This window comes from Desarmillaria tabescens (assembly GCF_030435595.1).
Source record: "Desarmillaria tabescens strain CCBAS 213 chromosome Unknown EV420scaffold_100, whole genome shotgun sequence".
NCBI lineage: Eukaryota > Fungi > Basidiomycota > Agaricomycetes > Agaricales > Physalacriaceae > Desarmillaria > Desarmillaria tabescens.
Window position 1 is genome coordinate 60,854 of NW_026848399.1, and position 16,901 is coordinate 77,754.

The window sequence follows — 16,901 nt, forward strand, 5'->3', positions numbered from 1 at the left end:
GGCATAATTAACAGGGGCGTCAGCAAGCGCTAGGCATAACTGACTGGGTTTCCAAAAAGCGCTAGGCATAGTTGGGAAGCAGTTGATTGGCAAGCGCTAGGCATAACCGATCAGGGTTGCTTAAATCACACAGTTAAGTGGACATATGAAGATGGGTAAAATAGCATAAGATTCCAATACAATGGCAAGTACAATACTTATATACCACTAGTAAGGAATCGAGTCATTATTATTATAGTATTTGTAAGAAGGAAGGAGAAAGTAAGAGAAAATGATAGAAAATACCAGTAAGCCGAGGTCAAGGCTGAGAAGGCCAAGAGTAGGCATGTGTTGACTCATGTGCAGACCGGAAAAGACACGAGATCCATAACATGGCCCCCCCAGTCTACATATGCTGGAACGAGGCACACACCAAGTGAATGAAAAGAATTAGACCAGGTAAGTATTGTAGATTTGAATTGTTCTGCTGATTGTGGCCGTAACTTCACGAATCCTGGAATCAAAGCGATTCTATACCCTTCACATATGGAGCACAATGTTCATTGCCTTTGGAAATGTCATTACCGCCAGGGCCTTTGCTGTTACATGAGTCGAAGATTGGGTAAATGTCAGACTTGTTCCACAATAACAAGCATGTATATGGGTAAATACCTAAGGACAACATTTGCAGTGGATTAGATGTTCTTTTATGCCTGGATGGGTACAAACGAAGCTCAGACAATACCCAAATAGAGGAAGGCTTCGTGCGATGAAGCGGGGAATTGGCAAGAGCCGGTTCTTCAGAGTAGTTTCTAAAACGGGAATGATATTGATGATGGGCCCCATCATTTCGCCGTCTCATCGATTCCACCATCGTTCCATTCACACTCGAGATTATGTCCACATTTGTACATTGCCTTGAGGTCTCAGCATCATTCACTTCATTTCCTGATGTATGCAGGCATCGTCTATGCCCAATGATTTCTGTATCAACCTCTGGTAGTTGCGCAGTCGACGCTAGGCCTTTTGAATGCCCTAGAAGACTGGCTTCTGTATGTCCAGAAGGGATGATGGGAGAGAATGCGATATACATGATAAAAGTATCACCGGGTATGTCATTTGAACTAAAGATGCACTGAACATGCCTGATTTAATTGATTGTTTTCAGTTTTCTCTGTCAAATTGGGTTTCCATGATACTGTATTGAATGTGACACTCTGTGGATGTTCAGTGAGTAGTCGCTTTAACTCTTGTTTAATTGCTGCGACTTCTGCTATCATTGACAAGTTGAGGTAAACTGAAAACCTAGAGAAACCGATCGATTCCAGAATAAGCGGACAAAGGAATTCCAATCGAAGTGAGCGCAGAATCCTTTGGCGATGCTGCTGTCGATCCCTAAACCCAGTTATAAGATCCCGTAGCACAGTAAGAATTGATGGAAAACAGGAATTATGGACTTCCTGCAAAACTCGATGGGCCTGCAATTTCTCGAAGACCCTTATCTGCAAGATTGAAAGTGAAGCCGAGAATATGATGAGAGAAAGTTGTGATGTCCTCACGCCCAGAAGTGATGCTGAACCCTTCGAAGGAGGCATCTGGAATCATCTGTATGATGATTTTGATAGCGAGTTGATGCCGATTAGGCACCATCCTAATACACTGACTCTTTCGAGTAGTGCATTGTTGCGACTGCAGCCTATTTACATGTGTAATTTTGCAATCTAGAGTGTTTTACATGCATACTGAGATATAGTGAGCGAGCGGACTAAAACAACGCATCGACACTAATGCTACACGGTGCAATGATGTGGAATATAACTTATGGCATAAGAAGCAATGGGATTCTAAACAGGACTTAGTCACAGCACTGTACCTGACGGGCATGCATGATGAGAAGGCCAAACCCTATACCCAATGCTTTAGGCTCTAACTTACAAGCACACTCGTGGGAGCTAGATAGAACCTTGAAGATTGCACTGACACTGAGAACACTTAGCGCGCTCGCTAACTGTGACGTGTCGTACCTGAAAATCCGGGGAAATCCTTACATGAGATGACAGATATCACCGGCACGAGCTTGGGCAATGGGCTTCGGCCGAAGTCCGCGAGCCTGCGTTCCATTGTTCTGAGTCCCATTGTTCGAAGACTCACTTGTTGCCGTGTCTACAAGAAGCCTCTGTGAATCCAAGAAAGAAGTCCTGAACGACATACGCCAGAACTGATAGTTCCGTGCGCCTACACCTGTCGGTCACTAGAGAACAAGCCTGCGGGTGTCGGGAGAGCACCTCTTGGCACGCATTTAGCGAGCTCGCTATAGAAATGCAACTAAAACTGGGAAGTCTGACTCGGATGCTCAGTAAGGCAGCGGTGGCAACGTGCTACGCATGTAGGAGTCTGGGTACTGTGCGACGTTTGTAATTCTAATTCCCCTGTAGTATAAGTAGGCTGGTTACAGTAGGTAGAAAAAAGTTTCGAGCCCCCGAGTTCCCGTGCACACGTTGAAGGTGGTACCGTAACAAAGGACCAGTTTGTGACTTCGAGCTGTGCATAGAATTAGCGAGCTCACTCAGAGAAATAGGAGATACCCTTTTGATAAGACTTTTGAGAACTTAGTCAGAGTGAATACGAATCAGTGATGCTGTTTCTGTTCTGTTAAGTGTGATAAGTCTGTTCGGAGAATGTGTTGAAGTGGAAATCTGAGATCTGTTCTGTTCTGTTCTGTTCTGTTCTGTTTCAGTCTGTTCTGTGTCAGTTCTGTTCGAAGTTCCGTTTCTGAATCTGTTTCTGAGCGCTTCTGAAGTGTTCTTGAGTCGAGATAACCTGCTGGAGTTAGTTGGAGAACCCCTACATACAGTTGTGTAGTGAGCGGGCTAAGTCAGTGCTTGCCTGTGGTGTTCTTTTAGCGAGCTCACTAAAGTTTCGGCATGTATTGCCTCTGTTTCTGTTGGGATCAGTGTCCCTTGTGTATTATAACTCAAATCTGCCTTGAAGGTTGCATCGCGCCAGTGAACAACCTTCCTGTAAAAAGTTCCTAGACTTAGGAATTCATTAGAGAAAGCTTAGCTTCGCTAAGAGCGCTGAGAATAAGAGAAACTCTTCGAGATATTGAAGTATAGTTGGATCACATTAGAAATAATCGCTCTCCCTAGAACTTACGAGGGTGATTGTAGTTTGTGTAGTTGTGTGAGTGTGTGTGTGGGTTTTTGAGGTTCGCCTTTCAGCCCACTCACTATTCCACAGGTGCCCACAGCCAGCGTCATCAGCGTCATCATCGTTTCATCCTCTGAATTCCCCTATGAACATCGTAAAATCTTTTTCTAGGAATACAAACAAGACGGGTTGCATCCCAGTTTCCTACAGATGTTAGAGAACTGTAGATGTTTGTAATACGAAGGACGAAGAGTCGGGAGATGAGGTGATAGGGTAAGTGCTCTCCTTGTTGTCCACGAGTTTCTTGGCTGACAGGTTGTTTGAGAAATAGTATAATATAAATGCAGGATGTGCCAAAATATCATTTAGGAGACCCATGGATGGAGGATAGCTCCATTGTGCGACGATAGCAAAGTGTATCGGCTTTCGTAGTTGCCGGTGAGTTGTTTCCAAAATGGGAATGATATTGATGATGTTGATCACTGCAGCCTTCCTTTTGCTGTGTCATCGATACCTCCATTAGTCCACCCGCCCTCAGGATTGTGTTCACCCGTGGGTCTTGCTTCAATGAACCAGGATATTTATCTGCCTTGATGTCCAGGGTAATCCCCATTTCGACTGCACCTCTCACGGTTGTACCCGGATCCCAAATCTGATCATTAAGTTCCCTCATGGCTCCGGTGCGCTGACTTCTTTTCTGATGGCATCGCTCACTATCAGTCAGGACATCTATAGCTATGCTTATAGCCTCGCGATTGCTTCCTGATGTACAAATGATGCATCGTTTATATCAAGCAACACTCATCTGAACTTCTTTTTGTGCTACAGTCAGTGCTAGATCCGTCGAATGTGCTAGAAGGTTGGTTTGTGTGTTTCTGAACAGGAGGCTGTGGGACACTGCAATATGCATGATAGAAATGTCGCAGGGTACGCTGTTTGAACTAGCACTGAGCTGAACACTCCGATGTAATCGATTGCGCCCAGTCTTCTCTGGCATGCACTTCAAAGATGCCATATTGAACTTGGAACTCCGTAGATATTTTGTGAGTAGTCGCTGTAAATCTCATTCAGTCGGCATGGTTTCCCATGCAATAGGAATCATGGGAGCATTTGTCAAGGATGTAAGGGATACATCAAGAAATTGATTATCACGGCTGGTAATTGGCTTTGGTTTTGCAGGTATCGCAATGCATATTTTGTCTCGGACAGCTCCCAGTACTCTTCGATACTTCGAATGGCGACAAAATTTCCGGGTCTGGTAGTGTAACTGGAGCTTGGTGAACCGACTTGTGTCAAATAAGACATGAACTTCACTATGATGCTCCCCATTGGTAACCAACGCGACAGCTGTTTTAACTTCCCCTCGGTGTCTGATTAGATGCAGACTGTATAGCCAACGTTTGGTGCTTCTTGTCTGCTCCATAAAGCTCGTCTTCTGCTTGATGTGAACCTTAGACCATGCAGAGAGCTTCCGAGGTGCCTTTTGGGAGTTACACATGATATACGAGCTCGAGTCAAGGACCATCTGCAAGACATTGTGATCAAGGGTATTCACTCCTACCGGGACCCGTGTTGCTTTGCTTCTCATGATTATCAATCCCAACAGCCACAGTACACATTCTCTCATTCTGATATGCCTGCCTGGCGTCTACCCTTGGAAAATGCGTATAAATCTAATTTTATTATCCTACAAACTACGTTTGTAGCTGTGCGAGTAAGGAAGAACCTGCAAGGTACACAGCAAGAAGTGTTAAACCCCACTGTGTCAGTAAGGACTTAGCCGTGACAAGCCTAAGGGCTCGGGCAACAGACCGGTGATCCGGTGACTCAGCCCGAGTGACCGAAGGTCCAGGCAGGTCAAAAAGCACATGGCTCCAGCTGAACTGGCATCCCGGCACTGCTGGCCGCCTGATGGCATCGGTCCAAAAGTAAGAATAACAAAACAAAGAACGATCGCATACGGCTTTACTTACCTGGCAGCTTTTCTAGTCTCTCAGGTGGATGGTTGGCTCGCCGGGTAGATGAGAAACAAGAACCGTAACACCAGGGGCTCTGCCCTGGTACAGGTAAAACTTAGTATCATGAGCCAGGACACCAGGTTGCAGCACAAGATCATGATCGGGTTCACCTGGGAGCTGGGATATGAGCTCATATCCACCCAGCTCAGTCAGCGAGCGCAGTAATAGTACCTGGAAAGATTGGAAATATAGATAGGGTAGAATAGTATAAATACTGTCCATGTAACTAGCAGGAGGTCAGGTTTCTGGCCCCCAGAACGCTACCAAGCAAATTAGTATGGGTTTTGGTTAAGAGCTTCGAGTCCTAGACTCACCTGGAATAGTATTTAGTGACCTGGTCACGTTTTGTGTGCAAGAACCGTTCAGAAAGCAGTCAGTTCAGAAAGATACAGACAGACCATCAGAAGTACAGTCCAGAATCCGTGTTAGTACCAGTAAAACTGCAACCAGGCAGACAGTATCAGTTCAGACACTGCACCAGGCAGTTAGTACGCATTCAGGAAACTGCACCAGGCAGCCTGTTGGTATCAGATTGTGTTTGGTAACACAGAAAGTTCAGATTTGTGTCGTTTCAGAATATTGCAATCAAACAAATTATATTCATTGTCAACCCGGAACTAGTATCCACAGTACAAGTATCGACCCGGTGTAACTTACCCCTTCGAACCGCAATTATTGAGTGTGTTAGGGTGTGTGTGTGTGTAGCACTTTGCCTTCCTTAGCATAGTTAGTACCTTTCAATTCCCATCAGTGTACACTGACAATCACTATTAGTGGACGTGACCTGGCTGGTAGCATGGAATATTCACGGTGGTCATCTCAGCAGTCAGTCGATGCGACGTCTGACTTTACGTGGTAATTGGGAATTCTTGTTCTTTTCTGAAAAGGGTGTGCAAGGCGTATTTGAAGCGATTCGAAAGGTACTAATCCCATTATTGGTTGAATAAGGAAGGATTGGGTTACTGATGCTATTATTCCAGGCTGGAATATCAATGACTTTGTTCTCGCAACTATCCCTCGGGTTTGGATTATTGTTGCAAGTAGGTATGTCAGTCGCAGTGACAGAACCGATGCTGGTATGCTCTGAGTAGGCGGAACATGTGGGAATTTGTGAATAGCATGGATCACGATGAAATGGACATTGGTTTCCATCATTGTTACCTTAACCCGAGTCAGGATCACTAGGAGAACATGCTTGGTAAATGCCCTTGTGTGAAAAAGGATTTCTGCAATCCAAGTCCTTTGGAATCTGAGCTTGGTGGGATGCCGCAGGTAAACTCTCATGTCAATATGGACCGAAATTGTGAGGTTCACTGACTTTGGAATTCACACAAAGATGAGACTGACTGCATATTTTAGCAACCTGTGAGCTGCTAGGATGCTGTTCCTCATCTCTTAAAGCATCATAGTGTACTCCCCCCCAACTCAAGTCAGAGGCCGAGGCCTGAAAAGAGGTCTTCGACTTGAAAGGATTAGAATGTGATATAGGAGGAACAGCAGGAAGGTAACACTTCTTTTTCTCAAGATGTGCTCTGTCAGCATTGTGCTGAGTTGCCAGCAGTTTTTTGTTTAGGTATATGCATGTCTGAAGTTTATTCCAGTCATAGACATAATCAAGCATATGAAGAAAATGCTCAACCTGAATGCAATACTGGAAGGCATACAACTCAAAATCATTGGCCGTCAAACCTTTTGCAGTGTCAATGGCCCATGCAGGTGGTCTGAGATCCGAATAACCAAAGCTATTGAGTGACGAGGAAGCTAATGCATGGTGAGTTGTTAATATGGTGTGAAGATCCTGATAGATTTTCTCATCTAATTTGTACACGACATCTTTTGTGAATGTAGTGCAGGCAAAAACGGATGTAAGAACGAAATCTAGCATGTGTGTTTCTTCCAAGAAGGTCTCAGTGTACTGGTTATGCTTCAATACACGATCACTGGTGGTTCGTAGATTATTCCCGAGTCTGTTGTTCTTGCTGAGCTTAAGTACCTGTATAATCCGATCCTTATGCTCCTGCAAACATGAATGTTCTGTGAAGGTAAAGAGGGGAACACAGGATGGCCACAAGTGAGTAACCTTATGGCTATCAGTGTTGGAAATGTCAGCTGGGTCGACTGGGAACACAAGCGGTGCTGGAGGATCAGGAAAGCCGAGCGAGTCACCAGGCAAATGCTGAGTTGGGGGAGAATATTGTGAAGCAGGTAAATGGACCATTGAAATGGGTCCGAGCATAGTATTGGAATCCATTGTGAGTAGCTGTGAAGTGTTGAAGTGAGCAGGAGATAATGGATTAAAACGATTCCCTCTGCAAGGTGTTCCCAATGTGTCCACCAATGTTAAGAATCAGGGTATTTGAGCTAATACACAAGGTAATGAGTACTCAAGTAAAACCCAAGTTGTGAGCGAGGATGTCCATAAGCTGAGTTTCAACCACTAAGATGGATCCGTAAGGGTGTTAACAAGCGCTAGGCATAATTAACAGGGGCGTCAGCAAGCGCTAGGCATAACTGACTGGGTTTCCAAAAAGCGCTAGGCATAACCGATCAGGGTTGCTTAAATCACACAGTTAAGTGGACATATGAAGATGGGTAAAATAGCATAAGATTCCAATACAATGGCAAGTACAATACTTATATACCACTAGTAAGGAATCTAGTCATTATTATTCTAGTATTTGTAAGAAGGAAGGAGAAAGTAAGAGAAAATGATAGAAAATACCAGTAAGCCGAGGTCAAGGCCGAGAAGGCTGAGAGTAGGCATGTGTTGACTCATGTGCAGACTGGAAAAGACACGAGATCCATAACATATACCCTGTATTGTCAACCGTCCCAGGATGATGTTCTACCCCTCTCTGAGCCTATCACCACTTTGGATGGCCAAGTGTGTTCGCAGATCCCTATTCGCAAGGGACAAGTCATCTCAGCTTCTATATATACTTACAATCGGTGATGTGCTTGGTAACGGCGAGTGACAAAAGGCTAGTGAATGGATATGAACACCACAACACCAAAACCCTCTACTACTCTACACTAATCACCAATATTATTGAGTTCGGGTGTTGAGTACGATAGAAGCACTCTGCAGACTTCAACAAATCAGAGAAAGGTTGTTTAAAGATGTATATTTGGTACTAGTGAGCTACACAAGATGTAATACTTGTGCTAGCGGGGTTTTAAGACACGATTAGATGAATAGTGACTTGGATTGAGCAACTGCGCTCGGTCTAACTCTGATACTTCGAAAACTAGTGGCACTCTGGGCCAAATACTGGGTCTCACAAGCGGTCTACACTTGACTAGCAGCACCCTAGGCTCGACTAGTGGCACTCTTGGCCTAAGAACAAATACTTTAACTAACTTCGAAATGCTCTGAGTCACTCCAAGGCGGAATAGTAACTTTAAGACACTTCAATTCGTTCAATACTATAGGTGACTAAGCGACTAGTAGACACTTCGTCGAGGTTAAGCACAAAAGCCTTTAATTGGGGCACTAGAATATGGACTAGTAGGTCACAATCATGGGGATGGCTTGCCTCGCCTGCTAGGCTGCCCCTTCTACTACTTATATACTACAGAGACAGGTACAGAATAAATATAAATAGATTCTTTAGGGGTAATATTGGTAAGGATATCTTGGCTAGTCACGAATTATGGTGAATAATCACGCAATAGTCGGCCTAGCCTGTTCTTTCTGTCAGATAGCGGGTCGAGGGACTCTGCTATTGGGTCATTTCCGCACCCTTTGCCCAGTGGTGCTCCACTAGTGACACGGCTATACGAATAGTCGGGTAACCGTGCCTGTAGCAACTGCTCGATTGTGATCGGGGTGCTGATCGTATGAGATCTGTATCACACTAGCCAGATCTGGGCTAAGGGTTATGCCTTTACTGGTTCATTTCTAAGTCCTTTCAGAAGTGCTCGTGTGACTAGTCATCCTGACTTAGGTGTTCATGCCCAGATCGGTCCACTAGCGACTGAATAGTCGAGATCTGTGTGGGTTCTTATTTCTTGTTTGGGTGCTAGCAGCTGTATTCTTTACTAGTGACCATAATTTACTAAGTCATACTAGCTTCAGAGGTGCTAGTCCGGTCAGCTGGTAGGGCTGACCCACTAGTGGTATCATTCCTAAGTCCTGACTCGACTAGTAGCATGCTAACTTGACTATCAGTCCGAAGTCTCAACTATAGCCCTTGATATACGACTAGTATAGGATAGACCTGCAACAGTATTGTTATAAAATCGCAAAATCTAGGTGTGAACGTGTAGACAGCATATCACCGGGATGCGGCAGCTGTGAACTGGGGTGATGGCAACTGGGTAAACGGGTAAGGAGTGTGCTGGCAGGAATATCATGGGTCCAAGAGATAAGATAAGTAGGTCCGGGGTTCCGAGGGATAGGGATAAGATAAGATAAGGAAAATAGGGGTAAGGTCATAATAAGCTTTGGGTGAGGAAGGACATACCATAGAGCAGAGATCCAAGTAGTGTTACATTCAGCATTGTATCGCGATATTGAAGTGAGAATTCTGCTGGATAGGAGCCATGTTGGTGCACTATGGTCTCGTTGAACATTTGTTCGTTCTTATAACCCACTCAACTTAACCCATTCCAACTCCGTCAAACATGCACAAGTTGTGCATGTTTGGCGGCACAACATCAAATGGAAAAAAACACAGATCCGTTACACCCTTGTGGATAGATGTGACACCATCTCGATAATCAAAGAACCGATGAACCTAGACTTGAATCTCAATGAACCGATGACTACAAAGGGATTGGACAAGAACAAGACCCATCAAACTTCCTGTCTACTGCTTGTGCTTCATTTAGGGCTCGTTCGCCACAGTGTGCACCCGTTTAGACTGAGCCAGAGGGTTCTGGTAAGGTTAAGATAATCAGTCACAAACATCACAAACTCAGGATAATTCGGATGAATGCAGGATGATGTCTGAAAGATGTCAAGCGATCATCAATGCTTCCACCGACATTACTGAAAGGTCTCCCAGCACCATCCTGCCTGTGCCGCTCATTGACCGACACAGTGGCAGCAGTGTTCTTCCAAATCTGTCTTCATTTATCTAGGTATTACACAGGAGTGTTATATGTTCTGGTCTTGTTGGCAATCTGTTGTCATTGTGTATGGTGAGCGGGAGTGCAGGCAGAGGGAGCACAGCATCAGTGCCGGAATGTGCATGACAGTGGAGTGACATGCTGATAAATCTAAATTAAACAGACTAAGTAAATACTGTTTAATTCAAATGTCACATGTCACAGCAAAAAAATCCTAGCTGAGTTGCTTATGTAACATAGTCAGCCAATCCCAGCACTGCTTTAACTGATTATTCTGATCAATCCTGATTTCTTTTGAATTTTTTTTTGGACGAAAATTCTTGGATCACCTTCAAATTGATCAAAATGGTACAGTACTTATCACACTATATAAGGACATGCAGGATCGACCAAAATGCTGCACCCTCCTCCCCCCACTTTCTAAAGTGTTCTTATTTCATTATTGTGGTGCGAATCAGTTAGTGTACAGCCCAGTGATGAGCCTCAAGGCTCTGTACGCTCAGAATTCGCTGGATTTTAGCATTATAATAAATGCCTTGTCCACTTAGCGGACTTTCACTAAGTCAACGATTGCAATCACGGCAATACCCACTCTTACCTGCCAACTATCCTTCCCAGCTCGTATTCTGTATCAATCTGCGCCACTTCATTAATGCCGCCAGGCACCTGATTGCAGATCTCACTGGATTTAGGACCATCATTGATCGCCCAGCACAGCCATCGATGACATCAGCATCAAGCGTCATTTAGAAGAATGCCACAGTCAAAGTACCAACTCCACGGCAAAAGACCTAATACCGTGACCTTTCCACTCACTTTACTAAGGCTGTTACAACTGCCAAGATAATGCCGCACGCATCTACTTCAGTGTACTACCTTCAGTGTACTTTGCCGCAGCAACACAGCAGCCCAAGAGTCCGTATGTCGGGGGAATTCTTTCTGATCATTAAGTCTGTACGCGGTAAAACCGTGTGGGTGCTGTTACTTTAGAACTCTGGGAGCACGCGTTTTGTATCATTTCTTACCAATTGATGTACTAAGGACTTACTAAGGACTCGTTTCAAGTATTCTAATTTTATTCCAGACTTGTAGTATAAAAGCTAGTATAGTAGTAGTTCCAAAAAAAGTTACTGGACACTAGCCATCATCCACGTTATCGACCACCGTTATCGCTTGTACTTGCTAGGAGATAGACAATAACAACATAGTCACTCCAAGTTATACTCTCTGTCACGGCTTTTCTTCTAACGGTATTGGTGTACGCTCATATTGCGCCAATACACAGAATTTGGTGTCCACAACTCGCTTTTATCTTTTAAATCCGCCAGCATCGTTTCACTTTCACCAGCCAGGATCGTTTTCATCAGTTTTCACCTTCTATGTTGCCATCGTTTTTACCCAGTTCAGTTCAGGATCGTTACGTCCCCGTGTGGACTCAGATTAGGATCGTTATTGCCGCCAGCAGCATCTGTCACGGAATTTCGGTCAACAGCTTCAGTATAGGATCATCAGTCATGGTATTTGGTATCTTGCCATCAGTTTCAGTATAGGATAGTCTCCGTGTAGACTCAGGATTAGTATCAGTTTCGTTTTGCCGTCGTTAACCTCAGTATAGTTTCAGTCTCAGTCCAGCCCAGTCCCAGCCATCGTTTTGCCGTCACTAGTTCCCCCTCATATCATCGCCAGTTTGTCTTATCTTCGTTTTACCACCAGTTTCTCGTTTCTCGACTACAGTCTTCGTCTCTTGCCGTCACGGTATTTGTTATCTTGCCAACGGTATTGCTCTTTGACGGCATTTTCTCTAATTCCGTCAACCTCGCCCACGGCTTTACTAGTTAAATTGCCGTCACTTCGTTCACAGTTTGCCGGTATTCCCAGTTATACCGGATTCCGTTCCTTCTCGTCTATTGAGACCCTTCCCGGCTTACAGCCAACGTTTTCTAGTACTCGATCGTTAAGGGTACTACTTCGCTGACTGAAAAGTCGCAGTGTATACTTGCGTTCTTGAGGAATTCATCGCACGGAGGTGCACCGAAACACTCGCACAACAACAAAGCCTTTATTGCTGCTACACACCATTTGCCGTGAACTCCTCTAGAGTTTTGGTTTTTGCCGTTGCCACGGAAGTTTAGGCTCATCACCGGGTCGGGTTCGGGTCTCATTTTTTGCACCCGTCCTGAACCCGAATAAACCCGTCACCCATACAACGGGTCATGGGTCAATGACGGGTCAGCAATGGGTCAGCGACGGGTCACCCGAAGGTGCACGGGTTGCTGGGTCACCCGTCCCATATATCTCAATGACGAAAGAGTATAACATTGCTAAGTAAAGCTATGCTAGATCAAGTTAATGAGAGTATTATATATCTAAAAGAATGTAAAATAGACCATCAATAAGTCTGAGAGATAGTGAAAGTAAAACCATAAGGTAAACAAAGAGGTCATTGACTCGTCGTCATCGTCAAAGGGAAGGGTCTGAAAGGAGTCACATAGTAAAAGAATGAGATGGGCTTGTTTTTCGAGGGTATATAAACATAGTGCAGGTTATCAGCCTGCAGAGAACATTAAATGAATCTTCCGTAGCCTAAAAGCATTGTATCATGCACCTATTTTGATTCAACTGAGATAGCGTCCCAGCCATCTGGCATCAGGACGTCACCATCACCATCGTCCTCCTCCTCTGGTACCTCTGGTAGACAAGCAACAGCCAGTATGTCCTCATCTTGAACAAACCCAAGCCTGCTCCAATCACCAAGACACATAAGTGCATGCATTGTTTGCACAGTGAGACGGTTGCGAACATGAGGCAGGAGTCGTCGTCCATGACTGAAGACTCATTCTACATTGACAGAAGTAGCTAAGGTAAACATTATTAGTACAACACAATTATCATGAAAAGCGCATGCTCACCAGGGATAGTCAGGTAATCAAGCGCCATCTGAGACAAAGCCGGGTACACGTGGCGGTTCTTGAGCCACCATGCTATGACATCCATGGTAGCCTTGGTAGGAGCTCCTAAGTATCGAGTTAGTTTATCCAGGGCACCAGTCGCAGGTGTTGGGGCAATGGAGAGGTTATCAAAGATATTAGCAGAGGGCTGTATGTTTCGTGAGTGATATGACGATTTAAATGGGGCAAGCACGCACTGTAATAACCTCCACCACTTCTTCTACAACAGCATTATAATGGCCCTTGTATTTTTCGTCGAAGACCCGCCGTACAATCGATCTTGCTTCGTCAATCCAAATAGGTTCCCAGTTGGCTTTCTCGAAGTAAACTAGCTTGTGAACAGGATGTAGAACTGTGAAAGGATTAGCTTAATGAAAATCATGATGTACTAGAAGACAAACTCATCGCAATACGATACAGGTCAGAATCGTCAGTCAAGTGGTAGTACTGATTCAAGGTTTGCTTGGCAACAAGAAGGCTGGCCCGAATAGGCGCAGAGAACTTGGTGTCGTTGACTGCTGCAGTGGCGAAAACCTTGTCGATGACGTCCATGGCTGGAATTACAGTTGCGAGGCTTGGAATACCTGACCGAGAGAAGTATAAGGTAGCATCTTTGAGGACCTGCAGCAGGAGTTGTGGTAGTAAGTGAAAAAGAAGCATGCTGACATAACATCACTGATGGTCACCTTGAGGACATCACAAAGGTCTTGCACAGCCTTCCATTCATCTCTTGACAGCTCAAATGCATGCAAGTCATTGTCCACATCTGCGGTGAATTTCTTGATTGCACCTTGATACTGAATGACCACGTTGAGCATATCGAAGGTCGAGTTCCACCTGAGTTGACACATCATGCGGCAATACTTTCTCCTTCATCCCCTCAGCTTTCAGCAACTCCTTCCATCATGGTAGGAGTAGCATGCTAGAATGCACAATCTTGAAGCAGAGCTTCCTGTATCTGGGAGAGGAATTAATACCAGAGGTATGTCTATTGATTATTACAGACCTTTACAAGTGCTGACCGAATAGGTGCCGTGTCAAGCTCAAATGCTTCGCGCTCGGCCTCCTTCATGTCACGCAGAACATCAACTAACCCCTCAGTGTCATCCTGGCCCATCCCACTGTCCCTCAGATCAGTATCTTCAAGGTTGATATCCATAGCTAACTGCTGCAGACTACTCCCTCCTTCATCTCCTTCAGAATCAGTATCTGCACCTTTGACCATGTCAAACTGCCTCAAGAGACTCTTAGCGACGAGGTTAACAATGTGTGCGAAGCATCGGACTCGGTTTGTATTGCCTGGAAAGCTGTCAATATGCACAGCAAGGTGGTCAATCATCGTGTCGTTGTTAGTTGCATTGTCACAGGTGATTGCAAGCATCTATACCCAGTAAGTGAAAAATATTCTCGCAGTTAATGGTTATAGTACTGACCTTTCCTGAGATTCCAAAGTCTTCTATAATCTGCCGTAGCACGTCTGCCAGATTTTCGCCACTATGAGACTAAAATAGAAATGGTAAGTGATGATCGGTCTCTAACGCACAGCAGATACCTTTGGGACCTCGACGAAGTCAAGTACCATCCTTGTGGGAGTCCCATCCTCTGAAACGAAGTGAACAGTCAATGCTACATATGCCCAGGTGATTTGGAGATGTCCATGCATCAGTTGCAAAGCTTAACATCCTGGTGAGCTTCTGCGAGAGCAATGGTGAGTCATCTGTGATATACTCATAAATCTCACTTACTCGGAGATACTTAGAGATGTGGTTGCAAGTTTTAGCAAAGACTGTCTTAGTATCACGAGAGACTGTAGTTGGATGAGGAATATAGTGCTGAGGACGGCCTGTTTTCATCAGACATTTGAAGCCATGATCTGCGAACAAGTTGAAGGGACGAAGACTTTCAGCGCACCAGCGCACACTTTCAGCACTAACCAGAAGTGAGTTATTAGGATGCATGCAGCGAAAATGTGGTGCTCACCAAACTTCTGTTTTAGTATGTGAGTGAGTAGCATATGTCACGATTTTCGATCCAAACCGTTTCAGCATCATAACGATCGAACCATTTTTAGGCTTCGACTTTGCCAACTCCTTGCCAACAATCTCCCGGGATTTTTTCAAGTCCTTAGCATCGTCTGCGGCAGCGAGAACATCATCTCCCCAACATTTATGGATGTGATGCCATAGAGCACCAGTAGAGCCAGCATCCGCAGTGTCAGGATAGCATGTGACCTTACATGTACAATTCAGGCACTGGAAGGCATGAAATACACGACTGTTGGAGTCATACTCAATCTCGGGAAGTGGGGCAAAGAAGGCATATGCTGCCGCTTTCCAGAGCTGAGCGAGTTTTTCTAGGAAAATTTATTCAGTGAAAGCAGCATCTAACAAGAATTCTAGAACGTACCAAGATGGGCCTCTTCCATGGACTCAGAGGCACCAACATCTGAGGGTGCATCCATATCGTGACTGCTGTCCTCTTTTTCACGTTCACGGTCCTCATCGTCATCATCATTGCTGATTTCCTCAAGTGCTGGAAGACTATCGTTATCAGGCTCCATCCGAGCTGTTGATGATCATCCCTGGCTTGCAGCAGCTAGCACAAGATGGTGAGTAACTACTAGGAACCAGGATTTGTATTGCTTACTGGTATCATGATCAGGTTTGGCAGCTTTCTTGTGATGAGCGAGCCTCTTAACAGCAGCACCAGCCTTGGATATTGCCGAGCTCGCCTTTTTGACCATAAGTTTTGCTTTTTTTGAAGCATGCCTAATGGAGGAAGACAGGGATGAGAGTGATTCAGAAGATTCCTCAGCTGCTTGCTGAACACTGAGACGTTGGCGTTCGGTCTCAGCTCGCTTGCGCTTCCCTTCAAGAATGAGAGGGTCAGCGTTGCCAGCCATAAGAATCGCTGCGATGTTTGGTAGGATTTTTATGACAATTTCACTGTCTTAGATAATACAACTGTGTAGCTATACAGTTTTGAAAAGAAAGTTTCTGGGAAAAAAAGCCTCCATGGAAGCAGATAAGACTATCAGTGGTAAAATTGGTATTGCAGTTGAGGCGGGTCTGACGGGTCTGACGGGCGGGCCATGGGTGACAAGATTGTGACCCGATCCCGGCCCGAGCAAGTCCTGACCCAGGTAACCCGGCATGACCCAGGCTACCCGGGCTGTACACTAGACCATGCGATAATGCTGACAACAAACACCTTTGAATCACTGCTTTATGGTGCTCTTTTCACTCTATCTGAAATAGTGCCAATGCTTACTCAAATCATATTTTGTTCAGCATTTCACACTGCTTTGGTGATCAGCACGGTCTGGAGAGTCATTTCATCATCCTTCCATTGGACAAATATCGGTCGAGCAGCGAGAGGGGATGTTGTAAGGAGGTATATCATGATGACCAGTCCACACCGGGTGAGACGACTTCTGCCATTATCGCAGACCACTGGGACAGGCATTAGAATGGCATATGGTAGAAAAGACGTCAAGACAAAGACACACCAGAGCAGGCTACATATATTTATTCACCTGGGTGGATCCTTTTGAGTTCGACGTCCTTCATGGCCAGTATCATCATTATCAGTTGCACCATGGTATGTAGATACCATTGTGCTTGCCTGCTGGAATGAGCTGATACAAGTTATTGTGCAGATATGTCACTGCTGGATCCTCTCTGGTCGCAGATGGATGTTCGCTATCATTCCAGGACTATGTACTATCATCGGA

At 45.0% G+C, this 16,901-nt stretch overlaps 3 protein-coding genes across 3 annotated transcripts; all 3 read right to left on the reverse strand.

Annotated features, from left to right (window-relative positions):
• Positions 1-6,432: 6,432 nt before the first annotated feature.
• On the reverse strand, positions 6,433-7,398 carry EV420DRAFT_1651565 (uncharacterized protein; the record flags this gene model as incomplete). The annotated part of the gene is made up of 1 exon (XM_060478566.1): positions 6,433-7,398. One exon carries the CDS (start codon positions 7,396-7,398, stop codon positions 6,433-6,435), a length of 966 nt encoding a protein of 321 aa, XP_060322862.1.
• A 6,051-nt stretch (positions 7,399-13,449) lies between these two features.
• On the reverse strand, positions 13,450-13,923 carry EV420DRAFT_1220136 (uncharacterized protein; the record flags this gene model as incomplete). Its single annotated transcript, XM_060466447.1, has 3 exons — positions 13,450-13,520; positions 13,570-13,789; positions 13,855-13,923. Coding segments are annotated over 3 exons (360 nt in total), but the record flags the coding sequence as incomplete, so codon positions are not given.
• Positions 13,924-14,739: 816 nt separating this feature from the next.
• EV420DRAFT_1280157 (uncharacterized protein) lies at positions 14,740-15,525 on the reverse strand (the record flags this gene model as incomplete). The annotated part of the gene is made up of 3 exons (XM_060468188.1): positions 14,740-14,862; positions 14,914-15,097; positions 15,149-15,525. Coding segments are annotated over 3 exons (684 nt in total), but the record flags the coding sequence as incomplete, so codon positions are not given.
• Positions 15,526-16,901: the final 1,376 nt, after the last annotated feature.